Source organism: Anomaloglossus baeobatrachus, unplaced genomic scaffold (genome assembly GCF_048569485.1).
Source record: "Anomaloglossus baeobatrachus isolate aAnoBae1 unplaced genomic scaffold, aAnoBae1.hap1 Scaffold_2733, whole genome shotgun sequence".
NCBI classification, from domain to species: Eukaryota; Metazoa; Chordata; class Amphibia; order Anura; family Aromobatidae; genus Anomaloglossus; species Anomaloglossus baeobatrachus.
This window is the reverse complement of record NW_027442233.1, coordinates 100,420-125,861: the sequence shown is the minus strand read 5'-3', so window position 1 is coordinate 125,861 and position 25,442 is coordinate 100,420. Positions and strand designations below refer to the sequence as shown.

At 43.4% G+C, this 25,442-nt stretch overlaps 1 protein-coding gene across 1 annotated transcript in view; it reads right to left on the bottom strand.

Moving 5' to 3' along the window:
• Positions 1-15,575: 15,575 nt before the first annotated feature.
• Positions 15,576-25,442, bottom strand: part of LOC142265226 (uncharacterized) — a 61,716-nt gene continuing 51,849 nt past the window's right edge. Inside the window, exon 5 of the mRNA XM_075332276.1 lies at positions 15,576-18,184. Coding sequence (XP_075188391.1) covers positions 17,718-18,184 — 467 coding nt within the window. The 3' untranslated portion in view covers positions 15,576-17,717. The remainder of the gene's footprint in view (positions 18,185-25,442) is intronic.

Below are 25,442 nucleotides of genomic sequence, written 5' to 3'. Positions count from 1 at the left end.
GATTTTTAACAAATAAGGTTATTGTGTGAGATATTGATACACAGTGGCAGGCTGACTTTGTCAGCATGATTGATTATTCCCGTGAAAATGATGGTATAAGATATATTCTTACAGTTATAGATATCTTATCAAAATTTGCGTGGCCTTACTAAACAAGAACGGAACAACTGTTGCAAGATCCCTCGAAATAATATTTGAAAATGATCAACGCATACCAAAGAAATTACAGATGGATCGTGGCAAAGAATTTATGAATAACGCCCTGAAACGTGTATGTAAAATATATAGAATTCATCAATTTTTTACAAGCAATATTGTAAAAGCAGCCTTGGTAGAGCGATTTAATCGTACATTAAAAACACAAATGTGGCGCTATCTCACGAAACATAACACCTTTTAGCCCCCTTCACACGTCAGTGATTCTGGTACGTATGTGTTTTTTTTTTATACGTACCAGAATCACTGACATACGCAGACCCATTATAATCAATGGGTCTGCTCACACATCAGTGATTTTTCACTGAATGTGTCTCCGTGCAGTGTACACCCGTAGCCGTGATTCTGCACGGAGACAAGTCCGTTTTTTTCTGGTATCACTGATGACCCACGAACCACACTATGGTGTGATCCGTGTGTGATCCGTGAAACATGTACCAGAAAATCATGGACATATTAAATATTAAATATTTTTAACTTACCGTGCCTGTGATTCGCTGTGCAGCCTCCGCTCTCGGCAGCTCCTGCCTGGCTCATGAATATTCATGAGCAGGAATAGCTGACCAGGAAGTAGCTGCTGAAAGCGGTGGGCGGACGCTGGAGAGCCGATGAGTTCAGCACCATGGACAGCAGGAGCGAAGGCAGTTGAGTAATGTCCATATGCAATCACGGATTGCACATGGACAACCCACGTGTGCCGTGAATCACGGAACATGGAGGAACATGTGCGTGTTTTACACGTCAGTGAAGCACATCAGTGTTTTTCACTGACGTGTGAATCGCGCCTTCGGTATATTGAAATTTTACCTGATCTGGTGTATAGCTATAATCATAGCTATCATACTACAATTCGATGTAGACCTGTTGATGTGACAAAGCGTAACTCACTACAAATCTGGAAAGATGGTAATAATTGCAAGCTTTCGAGACTACTCAGGTCTCTTCATCAGGCATGGTATAACACAAAATCTGAAGAGTTACATATTTATACACAACAGTCCTGTTGTGTATAAATATGTGACTCTTCAGATTTTGTGTTATACCATGCCTGATGAAGAGACCTGAGTAGTCTCGAAAGCTTGCAATTATTACCATCTTTTCAGTTAGCCATTAAAAGGTATCAACCACTGAGGACTCTCAGTTCTTTTAAACAATTTTTTTTATCCCTACTGGTTAACACGGTACAAAGATATATTTTACTTGTACAAATCTGGAAAAATATTTACGCTTCTAGTGTCAGTGCTAAGCCTATTAAACCGTCTTTAAAAATCGGTGGTTATGTGAGAGTGTCATGATATAAAGGTATCTTCATTAAGGTGCATGAACAAACGTACACGGATGAAATATTTGTTATTACGGCCATCAACACCAAATTTAAAAAACCCCTCTATAAAATTGCTGATTTAAACGGAAAAGAAATCAGTGGTTCATTTTATAAAGAAGAAATAAAAAAATACTTTTGGATGAGCATCGCATCTACAAAATTGAAAAGATTTTAAGAAAAAAACATATTAGCAGGTCACCGTATTTTCTAGTGAAATGGCTGGTCTAACAACAACATTTAACAGTTGGATTACAGAAGACCAGCTGACGGACGTATAAATCATGGAGGAGGGCTCATTTTATATAAACACTACCGTGTAATGCTTCTTCTAAAATGTACCCCAAAAACACGATATCAAATTATACCATCAAATTGGCAAAACCTGTACAGCTTTCTGGTCCGTTTGAAGTTGCACTCACCGAGATTCAATATCCGCATACATGGTATACGTTTGAGCAGAATGACGGAAATTTCTTTATAGCACGCCGCGGTGATATATCTAAAGAATTTTATTTGAAATCAGGATTTTATTCAAACATTACTGATCTCATAAGAGCCATTAATGAGTGTATTGATGTTTTGAAGGTGGCACCCGATGGTTTTAAACTTTGATACGATGAGGTAAAGAGAAGTGTTGCCAGACTCAGCAACGATACAATTTGCTCCAGGCCCGAAACTATCACGTATTTTAGGCCTACAACCCTTTATTGAGGCCTCTGTAGATTACACACGTCTGGAACAGAAGAAGTCGTATGCAGATATAAAAGACGGATTTTATACATTATATGTGTACACAGATATAATTCAACATCAGCTTGTAGGTGACAGCTACGTGCAACTTCTGAGAACTGTTCAGGTAGCTGGTAAGAGCAGTGAAATTGTCACCATTCAGTACACAAGACCCGATTATGTACCCCTTTGAAAACAACATTTTGATTCTGTGACAATCTCTATATTATCAGATCAGGGCACCCCTGTTAAATTCAAGTACGGAAAAAGTATTGTTCGATTGCATCTCAGACCGCGGAGGTGTTGACACAGAAAAATGGTGTCTCAGAGGGTATATGGTGACCCCACCATCTATGCCAGATATTACATAGCGCAATCGGGTCATGGATTACAGGTTTTTCGCGGTGATGAGTACATGTATGGTGCCAGTCTTGACGGAATTTTAAGAAGCCTTTTTAGAAGAGCCGTACCATTATTCAGGAGAGGACTGGAAATAGTAAAGCCTCATGTAAAGATGGCTGTCAAAAACATTGCTAAAGATGCGGTCACATACCTCTCATCAGCTGTAATGAATCGAATAAACACACACCCACAGGAGGGCTCCGGCATAGTTTATGTTGCTAAAAAACAACAAAAAAAGAAAAAGATGTGTGCGCTATTCACAGCCCTCAATGCTAATGAATAAAAGACCCACCAAGAGACAAAACTGTCAGAAAAGAATAAAGGGGGCTTTACACGCTACGATATCGTTAATGTTTTATCGTCGGGGTCACGTCGTTAGTGACGCACATCTGGCGTCATTAACGGTATTGCAGCATGTAACACTTACCAACGACCTTAAACATCCTCCAAAGTGGTGAAAATCGTTCACCATGGAGAGGTCGTCCTAAAACCAAAAATTGTTAATGGTTGTTTATAGATGTTGTTCCTCATTCCTGCGGCAGCACACATCGCTGTGTGTGACACCGCAGGAGCGAGGAACCTTACCTTACCTGCGTCCCGCCCACAATGAGGAAGGAAAGAGGTGGGCCGGATGTTCGTCCCACTCATCTCCGCCCCTCCGCTTTGATTGGCCGGCCGCTTAGTGACGCCGCCGACCAGGTAAGTGCGTGTGACGCTGCCGTAGCGAGAATGTTCGCTGCGGCAGTGATCACACAATATCGCATGCACGACAGCGGCGGGTGCTTTTGCATACAATATCGCTAGCAATTGCTAGAAATATCGTAGCGTGTAAAGCCCGCTTAAGACACTCTGTGGACAACATCTTCTAATCAACTAGAATGGCTTTCGTACATGATGCTTCTGTAGAGTGCACAAAATCTGAACTGGATATTTTTGTCATTCCCCCTACGCAGACAAGTATCGACAAATCGCTTTTTGTAGAAGTACAACCTGTTGCGGCTCTGTCAGACAATGCCCCCTGGAATTTTTCATATCGGGAAGCGGTGAATATTATTATGATCGGAACAATACCCTACTGTATATAAATTGCCGTATCATGAAACAAGATAATACGGCTATCTGTGTGCGTGTTGCATTTATAAATTACCCCCTGACAACATTGTTTAATCAGGTTGATAGCACTCTGGGGGATCGCCTAATCTCGCAGTCAGATAACCTCTACAGCTATAGAGCGTACATTGAAACTCTTAAATTACAGCTCGCAAACACTATCGACTCAGTTTACCTCTGGATTGTTCTATAAAGACAGTGCGGGGCATCATAATGATCAGGCCTTGGATGGTCTAAATGCTGGATTTGTCAAAAGAGCGCGTATAACCGAGCACTCTAAGCCTGTGGATCTATTGGGGCCAATTTTTGGAGATGTATTTAATCAACCGAAGCTCATACTGAATGGGCTTGACTTCAAGATCAAGTTGTCGAGAAATAAGGACACTTTCTGTTTGATGTCTGGTGATGTGGAACCGTATAAAAAGTGCAGATCTTACAAGCGTCTCTCTATGTGAAGAGCATGCAAGTCTCTCCAGCGGTACGTTTAGGTCACAGTCAGGACCTACTATCCGCGACAGCCAAATATGCTATTGATAGGGCCTGCATGAAAGTATACAGTATTCCAGCCGGCACGCGAATTACAAACCACGAGAACCTCTTCTTGGGACAAATTCCAAAAACTGTTATATTGGGCTTTGTAGAGAATGAAGCCTTTAACGGGTCGTACAATAAAAACTTCCCAACCTAATTTCAATGATGCTTTAGCCATCCACGAATTTATGTCTTTGACGCATGTTTCTGGATGTTTTAAATCTCATCATGCTCTGGCGATAGATCGTGAAGAATTTATGGCCGGGTTCACATTGTTTGCATTTGATTTATCACCAAATCAAAAGCCTGGTGGTCGTTTCTCACTCGTTAAATCGAGTAACCTGCATGCTGAAGTGCGGTTTGTGCTACCTACCCCGCATACTGTAAATATGATAGTATATGCCCTCAACACAACTATACTTCAAATCAACCACAGAAGTGAAGTATTATTTGATTACATCTAATTATGGATAACTTCCATCTCACAAACCTGTTGAAGTCTGATCGTTATACAGAATGCATATTTGCTGGTGTGTTTCTGTGTGATTTGCTACCGGCATATAGAGTGACCCAGAGACCCGCTGCCTACATTGTGAATACAGACAGTTCCGGTCAAAGTGGGAGACATTGTATATTGATTGTACTTTGGGATGATAAGAAGGCAATATTCTTTGACAGTTACGGGTGTTCACCGACAAGTGTTTTATTTCCTGACGAGTTTGTAACCTTCTTAAATAGAAACAGTGAACTATATCCTTTTCAATCCATTCAGATTTAGGACACATTTAGCAAAGTATCTAGACATTACTGTGTTTACGTTTTGTACCATATAGCGCGGGGAGTGTCATTCAATAAAATATTACAATGCTTTAGTAATGATTTAAAAGCAAATGACAATATTGTGTCTGATTTTGTCGCGTCTCTTTTACTTGAGCATTCGATCAATTCAGGATGCCTTTAGAAGCAGCTTTGTATGCCCCTATGCCAAGTAGTCAGAAGTGATCATTGATCATGTCTTAATAAAGTTAATATATGTTGATTAAATGGGTTTATCTATAAGCAGCTATAGATATTTCTCTGTTTCAAAAAGACAACATATGTATGGCATCTGGCTATGAGCAGCTTTGAGAGCGAGAGTCTCATTGTATTGGCAAGGGTGTGTGAAGTATGTGAAGATGGTTGTGATCAGATATGAGGTCCTCTTTGTATCTATATGAACAGGTTTGATACACTTATTGTAATGGTAAGAAACTTGTCGTGTTGGTAAAGCTGTAATGTGCAACTGAATGTAATTAAATTCTGAGCAATAAACTTTTTACATTTTGATATTGTGTCTGTCTTTCATTTTATACACAATATAAACACAAACTTTCTACATGGGTGCTATAAGAAATGCTTTACACTATCAGAATTAGTGTTATAAGAATTGCTTTATAGCATAAGACGCGTAATAGTATAATTGGCCATATACATAATATGCCCAATCAAATCAATTACACTATCAGAATGACTTCTGCATCAAAACCTCAGTGAATAAAATGGCAAGATTCCAATCAATTACACTAAATCAGATTTCTGTATCATAATCAGTGAATAAAATGGTGTGATCCTAATCATTTACACTATCAGGATTGCAGTATCAAATTCCTAATCAAAAGCCTATAACATACAGGGAATGTAGAAATCAGATAGCACTTGGAATGTTAGGGAAGGGGGTGTGTTTAATACACTTAGATAGGGGCGGGGCACCTGTCAGATTTCTTTTTGACGAGACATATGTACCCCTTACTACTGCTTCCTGACACTTTTTCCCCTTCCTCTTCTTCTGTTACCCAGCTACCTACTTCTGGGTCTTGAACTTCCCCACCTTCACCCTCCTCCATAATACTGACCCCAGCCAGAGAAAGCTCAGTGAGCTCTAAACTCCTCTCCAGGTTTGCAATGCTCCTGAGTGTTGTGAGCTGCATATTTAGATCAGTTACCTGGGCTTCCAAATATATAAGACACTGACATCGGGCGCAGACATATTCACCCTTGAATGGCTGTTCAAGGCATGCAACATCTCACAAGACGCACATGTGGTAGCATTATCCATCGAGCACATACTAAATGGGGATAAACAGAACAGATAAAAACAATGGAAAACTATAAAAAGTAACATCAAACTATGCTTGTGTCAAACTATGATATTGTGTTCAACTGTGTTATATACTAAAGGCCGCTTTACACGCTGGGATATCGTGACCGATATCGCTAGCGTGGGTACCCGCCCCCATCGGTTGTGCGACATGGGCAAATGGCTGCCCGTGGCGCACAACATCGCCCAGACCCGTCACACTACTTACCTGCCCTGCGACGTCGCTGTGACCGGTGAACCGCCTCCTTTCTAAGGGGGCGGTTCGTTCAGCGTCACAGCGACGTCACAGCTGCGTCACTGATCCGGCGCCCAATAGAAGCGGAGGGGCAGAGATGAGTGGGATGTAACATTTCGCCCACCTCCTTCCTTCCGCATTGCGGGCGGGAGGCAGGTAAGGAGAAGTTCCTCGTTCCTGCGGTGTCACACGTACCGATGTGTGCTGCCGCAGGAACGAGGAACAACTTCATTACTGCTGCAGCAACGATATTAGAGAATGGACCCCCATGTCACCGATGAGCGATTTTGCACTTTTTTGCAACGATGCAAAATCGCTCAAAGGTGTCACATGCAACGGCATCGCTAAAGTGACTGGATGTGCGGAACAAATTCCGTGACCCCAACGAGTTCGCTTGAGCGATGTCGCAGCGTGTAAAGCGGCCTTTAGTTTGTAGCCAGCACTTAAATTGCAACCTTAAAAGGCTCAGCAGCCCTCGCTTGGTGTGACCGGCATTTGTAATTCTCTAAGCAGCTAGCAATGCAAATAATGAATCACCTGACACAAATCACAAGACGTCCTCCTTTTGTTTACCTTTCACAGTAACAGAGATATTGCAGATATATAATACCCCAGATAACTTAAACAGTTACACAGTTATCCCAAATATGATATTGTATTCTATTATTATATGCACTTGCTTTGCAGCCAGCACTTAAATTGCAGCCCTACCCGCTCATGAGCCCTTGATTGGTGTGACTATAGAAGAAAACATTTTTTATTAAATTCCAATTTTGGATTATATTCTGGTGCACAACACTATACTACAGGTCAATTATAGGTATATAGAGCCGGAAGTGCAGCCCCTGCCCACTGCACTTGTAATTCATTAGCAGACAATTTCAACTATGGATTTCTCTAAAAAAAAAAAATAATTTCTACTAGAAAGTAGTTATTCAAAATAACCGTCACTTGGTATACAGGTCATTACATTGGGGTATAAAATCCTGATGACATTCTCTTTAAAGTCCAAATTTTGGGTGTCAGGTTATTGGGATAATTTAGAGAAAACAGCTGTGGAAAACAAGCGCAATAGGGTCTTACCCCAATATGTGAGGGGTGGGGCGGGGGAGTAAACCTACTCACCAATTGTAGTTGTGAGAAGCCACAACTACTATCATCGCATATATCAAAGATCCAGGGCTGCAGCCACCAAAACCGGTAGATAACAGAAAGCACAAGAGAGAGGTGTTCAATGCCGCGCCAATAGATCACTTCAGAAGATGTTCAGATCAGTGTCACTTTATTGTCATTCAGGTCGACGCATTTCTGGAGCATCTGCCCCCTTCATCAGGACCACCAGGAATAGAAATAACATCCAATCTGTCCAGGTTAGACAGTACATACAATATATAGACACAGTGACGTCATAGGAACATCCCTCAAAAAGAAAAAAATGAGCGGGAAAGGATGCCACGTTGCAAGTTGTGACGTCCTATATACCCTTAACATAAAAGTACACAAAATCACCTTTGCAAAACATATATTGGTTGATAATTAAGACATATTCCCTTATAAAAAGGACAAAACTATTTTTTATTCATACAAAAAGAAAAAGAGAATCTTTTTCTTTTTTAAGGGTATATAGGACGTCACAACTTGCAACGTGGCATCCTTTCCCGCTCATTTTTTTCTTTTTGAGGGATGTTCCTGTTATGGACAAGATTATGAATTATTATGAGTATATCATTGTTACATGGAGATATCCATAAAGAACAGGATTTAAAATGATGTTTGAACTGTACCCCACATATCTCTTGGCATAAGACTCAGACAGGCAGTCTGGGCTATTCTTGTGACCAGTGAATCATGCTGACATTGCTTAATATAAATGAGGAACCAAGCACATTACAGTAAATTGTATATCACAGAATAAGCTGTTCTACTTTATCCAATAGGAGACGTGTTACGTATTCTTGGCACCTAGCCAATAAGGTTATATATATTTGTACAACTTCCGGAAATAAATCAGTCTTACTTTCTATTCATATCTGAGCACGTCTCTGGTGTGTGAAAGAGTGGTTATGCATGCTACCACGAGTGACTCATAATTTGGACTGCAGAGAGTTTAAGAGGGATGCATGATTAGATTGCATCAACCTAAATTACGGCCTTATCATTTGGCGCCCAACGAACCTTAGGACGGAGCTCTGGATGGCGGACGGCCGTGCTGACACCTTCAGTCGAAAGGCAATTACGCGAGAGGTGGAGGTGCACACTCCAAACGCAGGTGAGAAAATTTGTATAATCTCACCTTGCAAACCTCATGCGTGTACTTGCATTTCGAAGGGGGGGTTGGGCTGTCCCAGTCTAGACACCTAATGACCGCCATCTCGCATGAGATAAGCCGTCCTAAGAGATCCCACACCAAGGTGGTCAGGTTCACCTTAAGCTGTCTGTATAAATTGTAAATCACATGAAATGTAATGTGGTTTTTGTCTGCTCTAGGAGAAAAGCAGAAGTTCTGTGTTTTATTTTTCTGACTTAACTGCAAGGGAAAATGAGGAAGTTGTTATATACGCTGCATATATGAATATATATGGTTATATCTGCAGGTGAGATCAGCCACCTGGATGGTGTATATAGTGTCCTTATTGTTATGTCATTGTGTTGCCCTGTGTCTACCTGTTGAGATGTCTGTCTATTTGCAGCAGGTGGTATCGCTGCTGGTATCGCTCTAATCACTGTTTGCAGCGAGGCTGGTTGCGAAAAAGAGGAAGTTCTATGTACTTTGTTCGTACTTACTGGTTTACGCAAAAAGAGGAAGTTGTGTCACGGGAATGTATTTTGAGATATTGAAGCTGGTATATATTGTATATACTCGTGTGTGACGTGTCCGGTCGATAGTCAGTAATTGATAAATCAAAAGGGGGATTGGTTTTGGCCAATACAGTGTCATGGTAAGAGTCCTGACTGTACTTGGTGGAATTTGATGTTCTCTCCGCGATCCTAGGTAGGAGAAACATTGGCAGAATCCTGGTGCGTCTTCCACAGAGAGGAGACAATAGGGGGATTGGTTTTGGCCGGTACAGCGTCATGGTAAGACCCTGACTGTATCCGGTGGAATTTGATGTTCTCTACGATCCTAGGTAGAAGGAACATTGGCAGAATCCCGTGACTTTGGTTTTAAACAGTATTATTGATGTTCTGGACGGACCGTTAGAATAAGGTGTATATAGTGTGAACAGAGGTTACTAGTACATGAAGTAAGAGATAGTGAGGGTGAATTTGGTTTTTATCACCCACGTGACACACCTTCCTGGTAAGACAGCTCGTTTGTGTTGTGGTTTGTGGACTGAGGTAGAAATTCTGTGTATTCTGTGGATGTGTATAGTCTATGGTCCAGAAGAGGAAGTGGATTACGGCATAGCAGACATCCAGATTGAAGTGTTAGTTTTGGGTCGTATACCCTTGAAGCATGGGGTCTAATCAGTCCACACCTGTCAAGTTAACGGCAGAAGAATTAGTAAGCGAACGAGAAGGAATAGAAAGATGTTTTGTTAAACAAGCGAGGGATCTTGAAAGATAAAGATCTCCTTATGGATGCTGAAGCATGGTATAGAACGTCAAAGGACGTTAAAAGATTGGCCTGGAAAGAGGAATGGGATAGAGATGGTAGATATTTCTATATTGCACCAGCTCAGAAAATGGCTCCTCAGGAAGTGGCCAAGCCCATTAGAAAGCAATGCCCACCACCCTATATGTCATCCTCAGAGGGTTGGACTTGTGTAGTTTGTCCCCCTGCCCACCAAACGCCCTCCCTAGCCTGCCCAGACGTCATTTCAGGTTGGGCCGCACCTAGTTCCCTTTTCCAGCCATCTTCAGTCCCAAGGCCACTGGCCTATTTGTTGCTGGGGCAACAGAAGACACCGAGGGGGGGCAGGAAGATGACAATGATTTAACAATGATCCACCCCACCACCAACACTGTCCCTAGTAGAGGTAAACCACAGGTGCTGTCCTTATTTGAGGACGTCAGGCCACACATGGCATCGCACCATTATTCCGATAGTCCCAGACAAGAACGCCCTAAATATGTGACATGGAAGCCTCAAGAGGCTGCAGTCCTTGTGAAGGAACACTGAGATATATACACCTATGAGTGACGTGTCATCAATAATTGATGTTTGATACCTTGGACCTGATGTACAGGTGCAGTGTTAAGGAAAAAGTGGGTGAAAGAGCCCTGACTGTTACCTGGTACGGTTTTCCTGCTAAGCAGTGAGTTGAACGTTGTATGCGTACTCACTGGTCTTGTTTTAGTGGATGTCAATGTATTCTTACCTAGAATTGAATACATTGAGGAAGACCCCTAAACTTTGGTCTTAATCGGAATTATTGAGTATTCGATAGACCGTTCTCATGGAGGTGTATGTATATCGTGAATTCTCTCTCTGACATAATATCTCATATATAGTTTTCCCTGAAAGATGTTTTCACCCAGATTAAAGCTGGGGATTCTTTCTGGCCAGTAATGAAGCCAGGTTTGCAGGTTTACAGTGAGGGTGCGTGTACCTTATCACCCAAGTGACACTGGAAGATGTTTTATGTATAATGTACGCAGTTTTTGGTGTGAAACACCGTAGGAGAGTTGAAAGGAAAGAAAAAAAAAACAGGGAAGTGTTAGTTTCCATTTCAGTCCTGTGAATGAAATTCTGTGAAGTTTAGTTGTAAATTACACACGTATGTTGAAATGGAGAATTCTAGATGAGAATTGACGAGTAATTCTGAATCTAGCAACTGCACTATGTGTATTTTACCTGTCTGTGGAGCACTGTGTCCACGTAAGCCCACCCCATTATTTTCTGTTCTGAATGTAGATTTCTTTCTGTCACTCAGTGTTTTACTCAGCCCTGGGTGGGGTATGGTATGGGGATATTATTGCAGGGTCTGACAGGAGATAGGGATACGCTGGAGGCTCGGCCCTGACCACCATCAGGTCTACCGTCGAGATGAGGGCGAGTACAGGGTCCCTAGTTACAGGGTCAGCCCAGGGGTCCCTATATAATCCATATTCCCGGTGACAGATTGAATACCTCCTGAATGTAAATGTCACAATACATGTCACTCCCTCCCAGGACTCTTCAGACGCCATTTTTGGCCAACACCTACTTCCTCTTTTAGCGGCTGTTTCTTATCGGTAATTATCTTTAGTGGACGTTTTAACTCAGACACTACATAGTTCATTTTTAGACGCCATTTTAGTCCAGCCGACACCCAGTTCCCCATTTTTGTTTATGCAGCCAAAGTCACTGCTCTGTTTATTGCGGACATAGCAGGGACTGCAGAGGGGGGAGACAGGGACCTGAAACACACACTCCATTTTTGGTCATATATGCAGTTTTTCCCACTAATGAACCTTAGCAGAGGTTATTGCTGATAGTCCTGTGGAAACCTTTTCCCTTCACTTTTGCATGTTTGTTTTTGCTGTATGTTATACAATTTAGTAGACCATATAGACTGCTCACTATTAGTCCTGGTGGACAGTGAATATTTTTCTGCCTATGGCAGTTGATGCTTAGCCTGGTTTTGAGATATTTTCACTTGTATGTTATCCTGCCGGTAGCTTGCACAAGAGTTCCCTGATAGAGAGGGTGGAGGTTCATGTGGTCCCAAGGGGACATTGATCATCAGGAGTTGACATATATTAGAGTTTTCGTTGACAGCACCCAGTAATCCTTTGTGTCTTAGTTTGCAGGGTCTGACAGGAGAGAGGGATACGCTGGAGGCCCGACCCTGACCACCATCAGGTCTACCGTCGGGATGAGGGAGAGTGCAGGGCCCCCAGTTACAGGGTCAGCACAGGAGAGGTAGAGTAGATACACTCCACTGCTTTTTCCTAGTTGTGTATATGTAGTCAGGGGGTGCTGCTTGGTAGTTTCCAAACCCTCTTGTGCTCTTTTCTCTTTCCCCGGGGTTTTAGGGGATCTTAGTTTTTAGAATTTCAGTGTTCTCCTGACCCCAAAGTTACACTCATTGCTCTTTCTTACAAACCTGGGTATAGTCCTTTGTATCAGTTCTCTGAGAGCCCATATGCAAACAACTACAGCTGGTAAAGACCAAGACACCCTCCTTCAAATGGCAAGACGTATGGAGATGAATCTAACAGCTTACAAGATCACCCCACATACAGAGGTGCAGCAGTCACAGTCACCTGAGTTACAGTTACAGTCACCTGAAGAGTATCATCATGTCATCTCCAGCCCAGAAGTCATTCTACCCGTTTGCCATGGAGGAAGACAGCAGCCCTTTGAACACTACTCAGCCAGATTGAACACCTACCTAAAGCACCAGTTGAAGATCAGTGCCCGTATGACATCACTGCTCCCTGACAAAGTCACCATCTCCTGGTGTGGGGTCCTTAATCCTGCTGAACTTCTCCCTCTTCCAAGGGGGGAGTGTCCCACCTCTGACACCTTGGTGGAAGAGGTAGTCGACTCTGGCATAGCTGAAACTCTGGATTCGATACCCTGACTTAACACCTTTGGACCCTGATTTAACACCTTTGCGGATGGATCAAGATGTGCATCAAGAAGACGGTTCCACATGGGTATGGTGCTGGTAGCAGAAGACGCTGTGCTGATAGAGCAGTCGCTACCCACATGCCTGTCTGTGAAGAAGCAGATGTATGTGCTCTCGCTGAAGCCTGCAAGATGGCAGCCAGCATCTACTCTGTGGAGGACAAGAGACTTGATCACTGCCAATGGAACTGTACGCCGCCATGAGGCCATAGAAGAACGGATGGAAGCTTTGCTATTGCCAGACAGAGTCGCGGTGAGCAGGGTTGAGGCCTACATTGGAGGAGTCAAGGGAAGCAGTAAGAAGTGCCCTCACTGACAGAACATCCAAAGAAGCCCCAAGACCACTTACGAGAGAAACAGTCAGTCAATCTGTGCTTTTCGAATGACCCAGATGTGAAGAAGAAAGGAAGGATGAAAAGTCTTGAGAAAACGTTGTCCTGACCCTACAAGAGCAGGTCTCAGAAGAAGAAGAGGACTGAGATAGGGTGCAGCTGTGGGCTCCCGGAGACCATAGGAAGTGGCTAGTGACCTGCTTTCACTGCCAGCCAAAGAGATATGGCAGGCCTTAGACACAGAACTGACTCTACACACCCCATACCAGCCACAGAATAGAGGGAAGGTTGGGAGGATGGGGCAGTGTAGAAGGCAAGGGCATGAGAGTCTTCGCTTGCATTGTTCAGTGTCAGACACACCCCAGCAGGGATCACTAGGTTGAGACCCTATGAAATCCTGTTTAGAAGTACCCCCAGATACTTCAACTAAGCTTGTTGTTTGTTTAAACATGTGCCTAATACACGTTTTTGAGTTTTCTCCTCCAGATCCAACCAGATCTAGATTTCTCTCTCTTTTCTTTTTCTCTCTCCTCTTTTCCTCTCTCTTTTCCTCTCTCTTTTCTCTTTTCCTCTCTCTCTCTCCCTCTCTTCTCAATCTTTCTCTCTCTCTTTCTCTCTCTCTTCTCTCACTCTTTTTCTTTCGGACGAAGATCCATGCATTCCACTACAAAGAGATGTCGGACCTGCCTGAGACCAGGAGATGGCTGTCTTCCCTCTTCTACCCGATACTTTGTGCCAGGACGATGATATCTAAGCATGTGGACCAGAAGACGACTCTACATCCCACCTTTGATGTCCCACCATTACCGCCTGAGGACTGAGGAGCATGAGACTTTGAGTGAAACCAACCCTGATAAATATTAGCCCATTAGAGGACTACTGCCACGTTCCCCCTTCCTGAATAACGTGTGCCAGCGGAATATAGCCATGAGGACAGTCTAGAGAATACGGTCAGGATCTGGCTTCCTATGCATAGTCTGTTGGGTGGGAAGATTCATCCACAAGGGATGGGGTATCTCGTATGTGAGTGAGGTAACCATCGGCATTAGGACAGATCAATAGACTCGGGAAAAGTAAGGAAAGACTTTTTGGCTATCTCCAAAGGGGGGACTGTTAAGGACAAGATTATGAATTATTATGAGTATATCATTGTTACATGGAGATATCCATAAAGAACAGGATTTAAAATGATGTTTGAACTGTACCCCACATATCTCTTGGCATAAGACTCAGACAGGCAGTCTGGGCTATTCTTGTGACCAGTGAATCATGCTGACATTGCTTAATATAAATGAGGAACCAAGCACATTACAGTAAATTGTATATCACAGAATAAGCTGTTCTACTTTATCCAATAGGAGACGTGTTACGTATTCTTGGCACCTAGCCAATAAGGTTATATATATTTGTACAACTTCCGGAAATAAATCAGTCTTACTTTCTATTCATATCTGAGCACGTCTCTGGTGTGTGAAAGAGTGGTTATGCATGCTACCACGAGTGACTCATAATTTGGACTGCAGACAGTTTAAGAGGGATGCATGATTAGATTGCATCAACCTAAATTACGGCCTTATCATTCCTATGACGTCACTGTGTCTATATATTGTATGTACTGTCTAACCTGGACAGATTGGATGTTATTTCTATTCCTGGTGGTCCTGATGAAGGGGGCAGATGCTCCAGAAACGCGTCGACCTGAATGACAATAAAGTGACACTGATCTGAACATCTTCTGAAGTGATCTATTGGCGCGGCATTGAACACCTCTCTCTTGTGCTTTCTGTTATTGGGATAATTTAGTAAGTATTTAAAATAATAGTCCCTTTAGAACCTATAATCTGTGTATTATGGAATAGAGAAGGGAGTCAGTTCCCGATGATTATGAGAAAACTACTAAACTTAGCGAAAAGTGATTTTAGAAACTTGATCACATCAGATGTTCCCACAAAGAAGGAATGGATCGTTGATGGAAATAGTAATTTGTAATATGTTTATTATTGTAGTATAGAGACGTTACAGACATTGTTCAGACATGGAGATTGTGCGCTGAAAGTAACTGTAATGAATGGCAGATCGCTGAGATTGGGAGTTAGGAAGAAGAGGGAGGAGGAATGTTGGGTAGTTTTGGGAAAGGTTGTAATACTCTTGTCCGTATACTGAATATATAAATATATAACAATGTGAAATGTTCAATGCACATGGAATATGGATTTTTATTTGATTTTTAGAAAACATAGTTACTTACATAGTTACTAAGGTTGAAAAAAGACCTTGGTCCATCTAGTTCAACCTTCCTCCACCAGTTCTACATTTGGTCACTAAGTCATTTATAACCAACAATGTTGTGTGTACTGAGGAAATCATCCAGCCCTTTTTTAAAAGCTGTTATAGTATCTGCCATTACTACCTCTTGTGGTCATTCCACAGTCTGACTGCTCTAACTGTAAAGAACCCTTTCCTGTTTAGCTGTCGGAATCGCTTTTCTTCCACTCGCAGTGGGTGCCCCCTACTCCTTAGTATTGTCTTTGGAAGAAATAAGTCATGTGCCAGTCCTTTATAGTGACCACACATGTACAAACGTCTATTAGTAACTGTATATATATTTTAATCCTAATGTAACTTCTAACGCGCTTTTCCTTTCTTGTTTACTTACTTGCCTTTACTTTGACTATCTCTTTTGTGTTTACTTCTGCAGTTTGTCAAATATATGTTTTCTCCCCATATGAATTTTTCTTACTGGTCAACAAATTACAATTTTCAAGTAAAATATTTCTAAACTTGTAGGTCTGATAATGGCTTCTACCAGTAGGAATTTTTTGATCTTCACAAAGATGTGTGTAAAATATTTCTCACATTCTAAACATGAAAAGTGTTTTCCCCTGTGTGAGTTCTGTAATGTGTGAGAAGATTTGATTTATTTGCAAAATATTTCCCAGATTCTGAACATTAACCCTTTAACGTCCCAGTGGTCATATTGTTAATCTCCCGCTGCTGCCGCCATTGATTTATATGGCTGAGATGTGTGCCTGCTAGGCACGAGCGGAATTGTTATCCGCCCATGCAGTTTAATCCCTTCAAAGGCGATGTCAATAAGTGACATCATTATAATCGTGATAAAAATTTAACTCACTACCGATAACGGAAGTCACGTGACGTGATCATGTGACTTCCAGTCGTTGTCATTGGGTCATTTGATGACTTCTGTAGCTCACGTGACTCACTTACTGTTTCACCCGGCCGAGGGCTGGGTGAGACAGGAAATGAGCATATCCGGTGTTCACAGCTGTGTAGCTGTGAGCAGCAGATATGGAAGTGATCAGATTGCTGATTCATAGAGTCCCCTAGGGGACCTAGTAAAATAAAATAAGTTTAAAAAAATAAAAAAAACCTAAATAATTAAATCACCTTCCTTTCGCCCCTTTGAAAATTAAGGGGTAAAAAAAAAAATTATACACACATTTCGTATCACTGTGTTCAGAAACGCACGATCTATCAAAATATAAAATCACTTAATCTGATCGGTAAACTGTGTAGCGGGCAAAAAATTCCAAACGCCAAGATTAAATTGTTTGGTCGCTACAAATTTTGCGCTAAATGCAATAACAGGCAATCAAAACGTAGCATCTGTGCAAAAGTAGTACCGTTAAAAACGTCAGCCTGAGACGCACAAAATAAGCAGTAACTGAGCCATAGATCCCAAAAATTGAGAACGCTACGGGTCACGGAATATGGCATAAAACGTACACCACTTTTTTCGAACAAACTTTAGATTTTTTTTTTAACCCCTTAGATAAAAGTAAAGCTATATATGTTTGGTGTCTACGAACTCGCACCTACCTAAGGCATCACACCGACACATCAGTGTTACCATATAGTAAACAGTGTGAATAAAATATCTCAAAAACAATAATGCTATTGCACTTTTTTTGCAATTTTTCCGCATTTGGAATTTATTTTCCGTTTTCCAGTACACTACATGGTAAAACTTATGGTTTTATTTAAAAATACTACTTATTCTGCAAAAAAGAGACCTCACATGACCATTTTGACTGAAAAATAAAAAAGTTACGACTATCGGAAAAAGAATCGCGAAAAAAAAACCAAAACGGAAAATGCAAAATTGGCCAGTCGTGAAGGGGTTAAAATGGCTTCTTCACTGTGTGAATTTCTTGGTGAATAACAAGATGACATTTCTGTTTAAAACATTTCCCACATTCTGAACAGGAGTATGGCTTCTCACCTGTGTGAAGTCTCTGGTGTCTAACAACTTGTGATCTAGTTGTAAAACATTTCCCACATTCTGAACATGAATATGGCTTCTCCCCTGTGTGAGTTCTGTGATGTGTGGCAAGATTTGATTTACCTGCAAAACATTTTCCACATTCTGAACAACAAAAAGGCTTTTCCCCTGTGTGAAGTTTCTGGTGAGCAACAAGACGTGACTTATCTCTAAAACATTTCCCACATTCTGTACATGAATATGGCTTTTCACCTGTGTGAATTTTTTCATGATTAACAAGATTTGATTTCCAGGTAAAATGTTTCCCACATTTTGAACATGAAAATGGCTTCTCCCCCGTGTGAGTTCTCTGATGTCCAACAAAAACTGATTTCTGTAAATAACATTTCCCACATTCTGAACATGAATATTTCTTCTCCCCTGTGTGAGTTCTCTGGTAACTAACAGACTCTGAAGAAACTCCTATATCCCATGTGTGAATTTTTTGATGGATTTTTTTAAATTCTATAGTTAAAAATGGCTTCTTTGCTGTAAGAGCACCTTGATTTATAATGATCCTTTTGCCACATTCATTTTTCTTAATAGTCTGTGATGAATCAGAAGGTAAGACTTGTTTAAAACAATCAGATGCTAGATCTTTGCTGTGAAGGGAAGATGGTATATCTGGAATAATGGCATTCACTTCAGTTATATCTTGTATGATGTTAAGGTCATCTGATGTAAAAGTTGAAGATGTCAGTTGTGTTTCTGATCCCCTGGTACAAACATCTGGCAAGAATAAAAATTGTTTTTAATAATATATAAAAAAATGTAAGTATATAATTTGTAAAATAGCTGAAGAAATTGTGAGTTATTTAGCAAAGTATGATAATTTACTGAAACAAAAATCATTCACAATCTAACAGTGGACGTCAGAGCAGGAACCAGTAGACCATGATGTTCAACCCTTTTTGTTAATTTTGCCTCCCAAATATTGAAATAATAATCCACCAAATAATGTTTTCTAGGCCAAATTTTTACCAAAAAACTACTATTCCATCAGTGGAAAAACAGAGTGTTTTCACATTGGTTGTATCGGAAAGACTATTGAAAAGAGATATGGCCTCATAATCCTATCCAGCAAAATCTGTCATCTCAAAGCCAAATGTCTTTGATGTTTCTCAGCCTTGCAGTGGCCCAAACACTGTTAGTATCCACATGTTTGTCATTTCCACAGGGAAGAAACCACATAAATATTTACAGTTCGCGTGTCTCCTGGAGCACAACCTGGGCACTATGTATTGGGCAATAAAATGACATATTTACTATTTTCACTATGCAACATCTACTCCATGCTAATTTCCAGAAACTGCTTGTAGAGTCAAAATACCATGTTTTCCCAAAAATATGACACTGTTATATTTGTCTTTGCCCTGAAAAATGCACTAGGGCTCATTTCCATCTTACGGCTTATTCTCCGTTGGGGAAATCCCCCCCACCCCCCCAAAAAAAAAACTAAAAAAAAACAAACAAAAAACAGACCCCCAGCTTCCCATGAGAATTATACTTTTCAGATTCCGGACGTCTGCGTGGCTCCCAGGTCCTCTTGTGATCTTCAGCATGTGCTCCCAGCAGGTATGCTCCGTGTGGTCCTTCCCTGCTCTGGCAGACACTCACATACACACATCGCGCGCACACACGCACATTCACCTCATCCAGAGATACTGATTGCTTCTGGCAAGCAGAGAATCCTGGGACGCAGTGCAATGGTGCGCAAGTGTAGCGCCCCTGAGCCACTCAGGGCACTACTAGATACTGCATCTTCACAAGGATGCAGGGCCTACCCCCTAAACCTGGAACACCAGTGCCTGTAACATCCACACACACACACACACACACTAAAATCCTAGTTTCCACGACACACCAGGGGGCCTGGACTAGTCTGACACTGGGGAATGGCCACCTAGAGGGCGGAGCCAGACCAGGCGACTAGACAGCCTGGTGGGAGTGGACAAGACAGAACAGTAGTGCACAGTGAAGGAGAGTGAGGTGCCTTGAGCTGGGTCATGTAACAGTGACCCGGGGGCACAGGAGAGTGGTTGCCTGGGCGGGTACACTAGAGTACCGCTAGGACCAGAGCACCGACGGGACACAGATCCCTAGGTCAGGAGATAGTTTCATACGGCCTGGCAAATACCTGCACAGTGAGGGGACCTTTACGGACATCACTGACCCACAGATCCAGGGGCACCAGCAGTAAAGCAAGGATCAGGGTTCAGGACACAGACCAGCCCTACAGGATCCACACTGCCCGCCATATGGACAAGGAGACTGGCACAATAAGGGACAGTTGGCCCCCAAAACGCTTCAAGGTACGGGGACCCAAAACACAGTGAGGGTGCCGGGAACAGAGCAAATGAGTCATCAAGCTGGCACTGGAAATACAGGGACCTGAACCAGCTGTTCAAGGGTCCAAGAGTGAGTAGACTGTGAATTACAACCCCGGTGTGGCCTCCTTTACTCCGGCGCGTCTACCATATAGCTCCCTGGGCTGAGCCCTACCTGCGGAGGGCCTACCACCACAGCTGCCATTGCCACCAGCCCTAGGGATAGCCAACCCAGCAGCGGCGGTTCCATCGTCCTAACTGCAACCCGCAGGTGGCGCCACGCTAATGACTAATTTTCCCTGTAAATATTCCCCTTTTAAAAAGCCCCCAGGGCACGGGACCAGCCAACGGCCACCAAAGTGACATTCCCCAGTGATACACCTCCCGGGACTGAGTACCCCATTCCCTGGGCAACACACAAGGACCTGTGGGTCCTCCATGTGTTCCACCACAGGTCCTCACGCTTCACTGCGTCTCAGGACTGTCTGCCGGCCAGATGCAATCAGTATCGCCGGATGTGGTGTGAGTGTGTGTGTGTGTGTGTGTGTGTGTGTGTGTGTGTGAGAGAGCTGATGTGTCTGTACGTTCCACTGCAGATCCTCCCGTTTGGCATTTATTGAGTTTGATTGTGGGTCTTCTTTCTTCTCTCTTTTGTGGGGTGTCTGCTCTCTATAATGAAGTGTCCTGCAGTATTAGGCTATGTGCCCACGTAGCGTATTTTCATGCATTTTTATACATTTTTATTGATTTTCAAAGAAAGCAAACACTCATTTACATGTTGCATGAAGCCTTTATGAATATACAAAGTTGAGTGAATGAAAATAGACATAAACCTTTTAGAGATAACTTGCAAGGAAAGAGAATTAGAAGAAAAAAAGAGTGAAGAAAGAAGGGAGGGATCAAACCTAGAAAGAAAGAAAAAGGGATAGAGGAACTCTGAGCATGGGAATCTACTGACATTAATACAGGGAACCGCCAATAGGGGCATAGAAATCAGGGCACTTATTTCTCCGCTATCTTAGTACCGTCTGTTACACTGGAGAGGAGAGGAAGGCCTCCCAATGAAACCATTTGGTTGCAACAGAACACTACTCCTGATGAGACTGGGCTACCAATGTCTCCATACGATGGGACAGGGAGATTTCTGAAAACCATTCCTCGAGTGGGGGGAGGGGGGTTCAGTGGATCGCCAATGATGGGGGAATTCTTGTTTTGCCTTCTTGTAGCATATGTCGTAATATAGATTTTTTATATGCCACCTTCGACATTGGGAACATGAAGAGGAGCACCGCCTCTGGTGAGGCTGGTACTGAGACATCTGTTACAGCTTTCACCACCTTGAGCACACCCTTCTAGAAGGCTTTCAGAATCTGACACGACAACCAGATGTGGGTCATCGTCCCCTCCTCCAATTCACATTTCAAGCACAGACTAGACACCCCTGGGAACCACCTCTGCAAGGCCACTGGATCACGGTACCACCTAGAGGCAATGTTGAAGCTCGTCTTTTGAGATTTTGTTGCCATTATAAATTTGTGAGACAAAAAGAAACACATCACATTGGTTTAGTGTAAACGTGCTATTGAGCTCCAGCTCCCAACAATATTGTAGGGCTCTCCAGGCCCTACAATAGGAGGGGGGAGGTGGGCGGGGGGCTAGTTCCCTATAGCTCCGCAGTCAAAAGCGCATAGATGATCGAGATAGTGTGTGACGGCATTGAAGGGGCAATACACAGTTCCTCGAACCCTGAGAGAGGGCGCTAAAAGACAGTTTTATCTACAAGCCTGAAGAAAGTGTTTTTGCTGAATGTATTCAAAGACATGTTGGGCCAATGCAGGATGATCTCCTAAGATAGACTGTAAAGGAAGAAGGGTACCTCTAGGACAGTGATGGCGAACCTATGACACGCGTGCCACCAGGGGCACGAAGAGCCCATTCTGCTGGCACGCGTGCTGTCGCCTGATCCTGCCGGTTTGATCTGCTGGTGCAGTCGCACCGGCAGATCAAAACTGTGTTGGAGTGGAGGAGACATTTCTCCTCGCTCTGACACTCCTCCTCCCCCAGGCTGCAGGTGTGTTGCCTAGGAGATGGAGGAGCGTCAGCGAGCGGCGCTGGCGTAATGACGTCTTCTGGCCACGTGGGAACTGAGGACCCAGCGGCGCGCAGCGGGGGAGCAGGTGCAGGAAGGTGAGTTGTGTGGGTTTTTTTTGGTTTTTTTTTTATAACGCGTGTGCGGCTGTGCCAAGGTGGGGATGGGGGGCCCAGTGCCAGCGTGAGGGGGGGGGGGGGGGAAACACATGCCAGCATGGGGTGGGGGCGGGGGAACGTACATGACAGCATGGGGTGGGGGTACGCACATGCCAGCATGGGGTGGGGGTACGCACATGCCAGCATGGGGTGGGGGACCGCATATGCCAGCATGGGGGGGATGACATGCATGCCAGGATGGGGAACAATGCATGCCAGGATGGGGAAACATGCATGCCAATATGGAGGAAACATGCATGCCAGGATGGAGGAAACATGCATGCCAGGATGGAGGAAACATGCATGCCAGGATGGGGGGGAAACATGCATGCCAGGATGGGGGGGAAACATGCATGCCAGGATGGGGGGGGGGGGAAACATGCATGCCGGGGGGGGGGAAACATGCATGCCAGGATGGGGGGGAAACATGCATGCCAGGATGGAGGGGAAACATGCATGCCAGGATGGAGGGGAAACATGCATGCCAGGATGGAGGGGAAACATGCATGCCAGGATGGAGGAAACATGCATGCCAGGATGGAGGAAACATGCATGCCAGAATGGAGGAAACATGCATGCCAGGATGGAGGAAACATGCATGCCAGGATGGAGGAAACATGCATGCCAGGATGGAGGAAACATGCATGCCAGGATGGAGGAAACATGCATGCCAGGATGGAGGAAACATGCATGCCAGGATGGAGGAAACATGCATGCCAGGATGGAGGAAACATGCATGCCAGGATGGAGGAAACATGCATGCCAGGATGGAGGAAACATGCATGCCAGGATGGAGGAAACATGCATGTCAGGATGGAGGAAACATGCATGCCAGGATGGAGGAAACATGCATGCCAGGATGGAGGAAACATGCATGCCAGGATGGAGGAAACATGCATGCCAGGATGGAGGAAACATGCATGCCAGGATGGAGGAAACATGCCACGATAGGGTACATTTACCAGGAAGGGGAACATTTACCAGGAAGGGGTACATGCTAGGAAGGGGGACATTTACCTGGATGGGGGTAAATTAACCAGGATTGGGAACATTTACCAGGATGGAGGACATTTACCAGGATGAGGTATATTTACCAGGATGGGGCCATGATGGGGACAAATATACCAGAATGTAGGAAATATATATCAGAATGGGGGACATGTTTACCAGGAAGTGGCCATCAAAACATGATCAGGAGCTCGGATGCATGGTGGAGCGATACATTTTCAATGTTCAACTCCGCAAACTGGTTTAAGGGAATAGGAGGATGGTTAATGGGGATACTACAATCAGTATTCCAAGTGCTACTCTGTCTATTAGTGGCCTATGTAGTATTTAAATTGTTAATGGCTCTGTTTTCCTGCTGCGTGAAAAAATGCAAAGATAGTAATTATTCAGCGCCAATATGAAATTTTTAACATATACTCTTTTCTACTCTTTCACATCATAATACGCCAAAGTGATTCTATGGGACTCTTGTCGGGAGGTATGCAGGCTCATTACCCAGAGGACGGATGTGGATTTGAAGACTTCACAACCCCAGGCAACCCGCGGCTTGGACAGCATCCGGTGACCAGCCTGCTATTCCAGCTTCTCAATAGGATCCAGTCCCATCACGCATGCCAAAGGGGGGATTGTGAGGAAAGAGTTAACTAAACTTGAGTAGATAGTCACCCACACCATTTCCAAAAATACAAACTGACCCATCTACGCTCTAGATGGGTGGGCAAGAGCCCAGGACAAATTAATTATCAAAACTATGAACTACTCTTTGCAGAGAAACGAAATTTACCCTTATGCATACGAAACAGCTACGCCCAAATTAGCTTGATAAAAACCTGTATGTGTAATAAACTTCAATTCAGTTCAGAGCGCGCACTCTTGCTTTATGTGCAGATACCAGTCTCTGTCTGTATCTCATTAAGGTTGAAAGAAGCTGAGGGGGTGACTGGGACCCTCTCCACATTCGGTCATCGCTGGCAACAGTTGGGACCTATTTAGGGGTCAACATAACAGAACTGAATTCATAGTTGTAGAAAGTGAATTGCTGTGGAAGCTGACTGATTTTTTTTGTGACAGTACACTTCTCTCTTTGTGGAGATTTCAGACACTGCTATATTCTGATGTACAGATGGAATAAAAGCTAGTCTAATGTAACTTGCAGGACATCTGACCTGCTACTTGGTATATCTGCAACAAAACTTGCAACAAAGCAGGTCAGTGCTGAGCCAGGTAAAAGTTCAAAATTGTTTTGATTTTAGGCCTCTTGCACACTTTAATTTTAGAGTGGTTTCACACTTGTGTTTGGGGCCGGCAGAGGTCACTTCGCTCTGGATCTGACATCCAGCTGACCCCGGGGCAATGCTGGTGGAATGCTGGCATTCCGCTTGCATTGCCTATAGAAGTGAACGGCTGGGTTCCGCGATCTGCAGTCGCCCGTTCGCTTTCATAATGCCGCATTCCGTTATCAGTGTCAGAACAAAAAGAAGAGCATTTTCTTCTTTTCGTTCAGCTGCAGGTTAGCGTAACGGCGGCATTACAGAAGCGAACGGGCGGCCTGTAGTGCATATGTAGCGGAAGTGTGAAAGCACACTGTTTTAGAACTCCAAAGCACTTGCTTTACTGTCATTTTTGAGAGCGCTTTTGTGAGCGCTCTCGGTAATGACCCTTAAGATACAGACTATTGATGAACGCTAAGTGCTCAAAAATAGCTCCTGTAATAAAATAAAAAAAAAAGAGCTGGCCGAAACAACACCTCGCTTTTCTAGCCATTGACTTATATATTCAAAATTGGCAATCTTCTTAGCGATTTTCCAGTGCTTAGCACTTGGGTAAGTACCTACTGTGAAAGAGGTCTTAGGGCTAAAACACAAGGCCGAAACTCCCTGCCTAATTTGTGGCCGAAACATCTGGGGGCAAAAAGCTGGGTGCGAAATATCCATGGGCGAACTGCTGTTGGCGAAATGGGCGAAACATCCTGGGGGAGAACTGCTGGGGGCGAAACATCCGGG